Here is a 1817-nt window from a genome sequence, read left to right on the forward strand (position 1 = left end):
TTTTATACATTGCATGTGAAAAGAAAAACTGGACACCCCACACTGACAGAGAAAAAGCAATGTTAACATTTCACTCATATTGGAGACTGTCGCACTGCAGCTTTTTTACCGTTCTCTTGTCCCCCATATCAACCATGAGAGAGTTAGCCACGTTTACCTGCATTTCGTTTAGCATTTCCAGGAGTCATGGAGGAGCGCAATCTCTTGTCACGTTTCCTCCCCTCCTGGCATGCACTGGGGTGAATGTGTGCAAAGGTCAAATAGTTTAGGCTAGGGTTCCTTCTGCCTGAGTGTCTGAGCACTTTGTAGTGGGCGACTCCGTTTGACTAGTTCTTGTTGTTGGATTCGCAGTTCATGATTTTGACCCTGGTTTGTGGCCTGTGTGTTGTGGGCGTACAGTGGTAAACATTGGGCTAGACCCATGCATTTAGATTGTTGCCGTTTGGCTTGCACAGTGCCTCCCATAATTCGGCCGAGTATTACATGTGGAGTATGTCAGCTACAAGAAGACTAGAATGATGTGGAGAAAATAACCAGTTGCTGAGTGAGATTGGCAGGGCATTTCCAGTGAGGCATGGCTTGAGTTTGCATGCAAGCAGATCGTGGGATTGTGGATGGGGAGCTCAAAAGCTGTGGTTATATTGGTCCCAAGCTTTCTACATTGTTATGTGACCACAGTCCGGCGTCTGCAGTCTATATGTAAAGATGACATGTTATGAATGAAGAGTTAGTGCAACCTTTAACATATAAATCTCTATATTGGCATGAGACCAGCAAGTAAGTTCAACCACTGTTGGCAACAATTAGTATGTTTATTTTCAGTGGATTGATTACAGTCCGTTAATTAAGTTTTATTGCAACTTCCTCACTATACACCAGATTTTCTCGTTCACTGTACACCAGTCAGGTGTGTAAAGAAATGTCTGTGTGCATGCAATCAAATTCAATTTGCATTGGTGTGAAGATTATTTAACATCAGTGTTTTAGTTTTGATGTGTAATGAGATTTGTTTTTTTACAGCTCTGTGGAAAGTGTGCTGAAAACACTTGTGAAAAGCTGCAGACCGTAAGTACATCTCAATCGTTTGTCATGTTTGTGTCTATGACTGTCTCTTCTTTTTAAATTTTGGGTCTTGTAGGGCAATAATAGGACTCCAAGAATTACATTTTTTAAATCAAATTTATAACTATATCAGTCTGAGAATTCATTGATTCTAGCATTATTGATTTCTATTAAATTAAGACATTAAATAAAAGGTATATATTGAAAATTACAATTCTGTTAAGCTGAGCTGATAGAATATAAAACCTCTAAATGTTATTCATATTTTGGATGCTGTAGTGGATGAAGAATCCAAATGTTGTGTTTTCACACTGCTTCATATACCTTAGGTGAGCCCTTGGACTCGTCCCTCAGTTTGCACTTAGCCAGATAATCCTATTATCTCATCTAATTCTGTCTTGTGTGAGAGTGTCCGGTCACTGTGAGAAGGGAGAGTGATTTGTGGTCAGCTGCTGATGAGCTGTGAAGCAGCGGTGAGGTAGAGGGAAGAAGCCTTGGTTGAAAGTTACAGGGTTTACACAAGCACATAATGAACCATGACAATCCCCCTGTGGGACTATGAGTCCAGAGGAACCAAAGGATTTACCCTAACAGCTAAAAATGTGCCAGGTGCATGACTTGTAATCTCATGTTTGAGTAACATTGTGCACTACCATTAAAATGTCAGTAGCTGCTAGTTTGTACAGATGGTCTTGATGAATGACAACTCAAGGCAAGGCAAGGCAGCTTTATTTGTATAGCACATTTCAGCAACA

At 40.5% G+C, this 1817-nt stretch overlaps 1 protein-coding gene across 2 annotated transcripts in view; it reads left to right on the forward strand.

Annotated features, from left to right (window-relative positions):
* psme4a (proteasome activator subunit 4a) overlaps positions 1-1817 on the forward strand; it is a 31340-nt gene that overhangs the window by 4714 nt on the left and 24809 nt on the right. For both annotated transcript variants that reach the window (XM_032540575.1, XM_032540574.1), the window contains one exon: positions 1021-1065. In XM_032540575.1, coding sequence (XP_032396466.1) covers positions 1021-1065 — 45 coding nt within the window. The remainder of the gene's footprint in view (positions 1-1020; positions 1066-1817) is intronic.

The sequence above is a fragment of the Etheostoma spectabile genome, chromosome 17, assembly GCF_008692095.1.
Source record: "Etheostoma spectabile isolate EspeVRDwgs_2016 chromosome 17, UIUC_Espe_1.0, whole genome shotgun sequence".
Taxonomy (NCBI): Eukaryota; Metazoa; Chordata; class Actinopteri; order Perciformes; family Percidae; genus Etheostoma; species Etheostoma spectabile.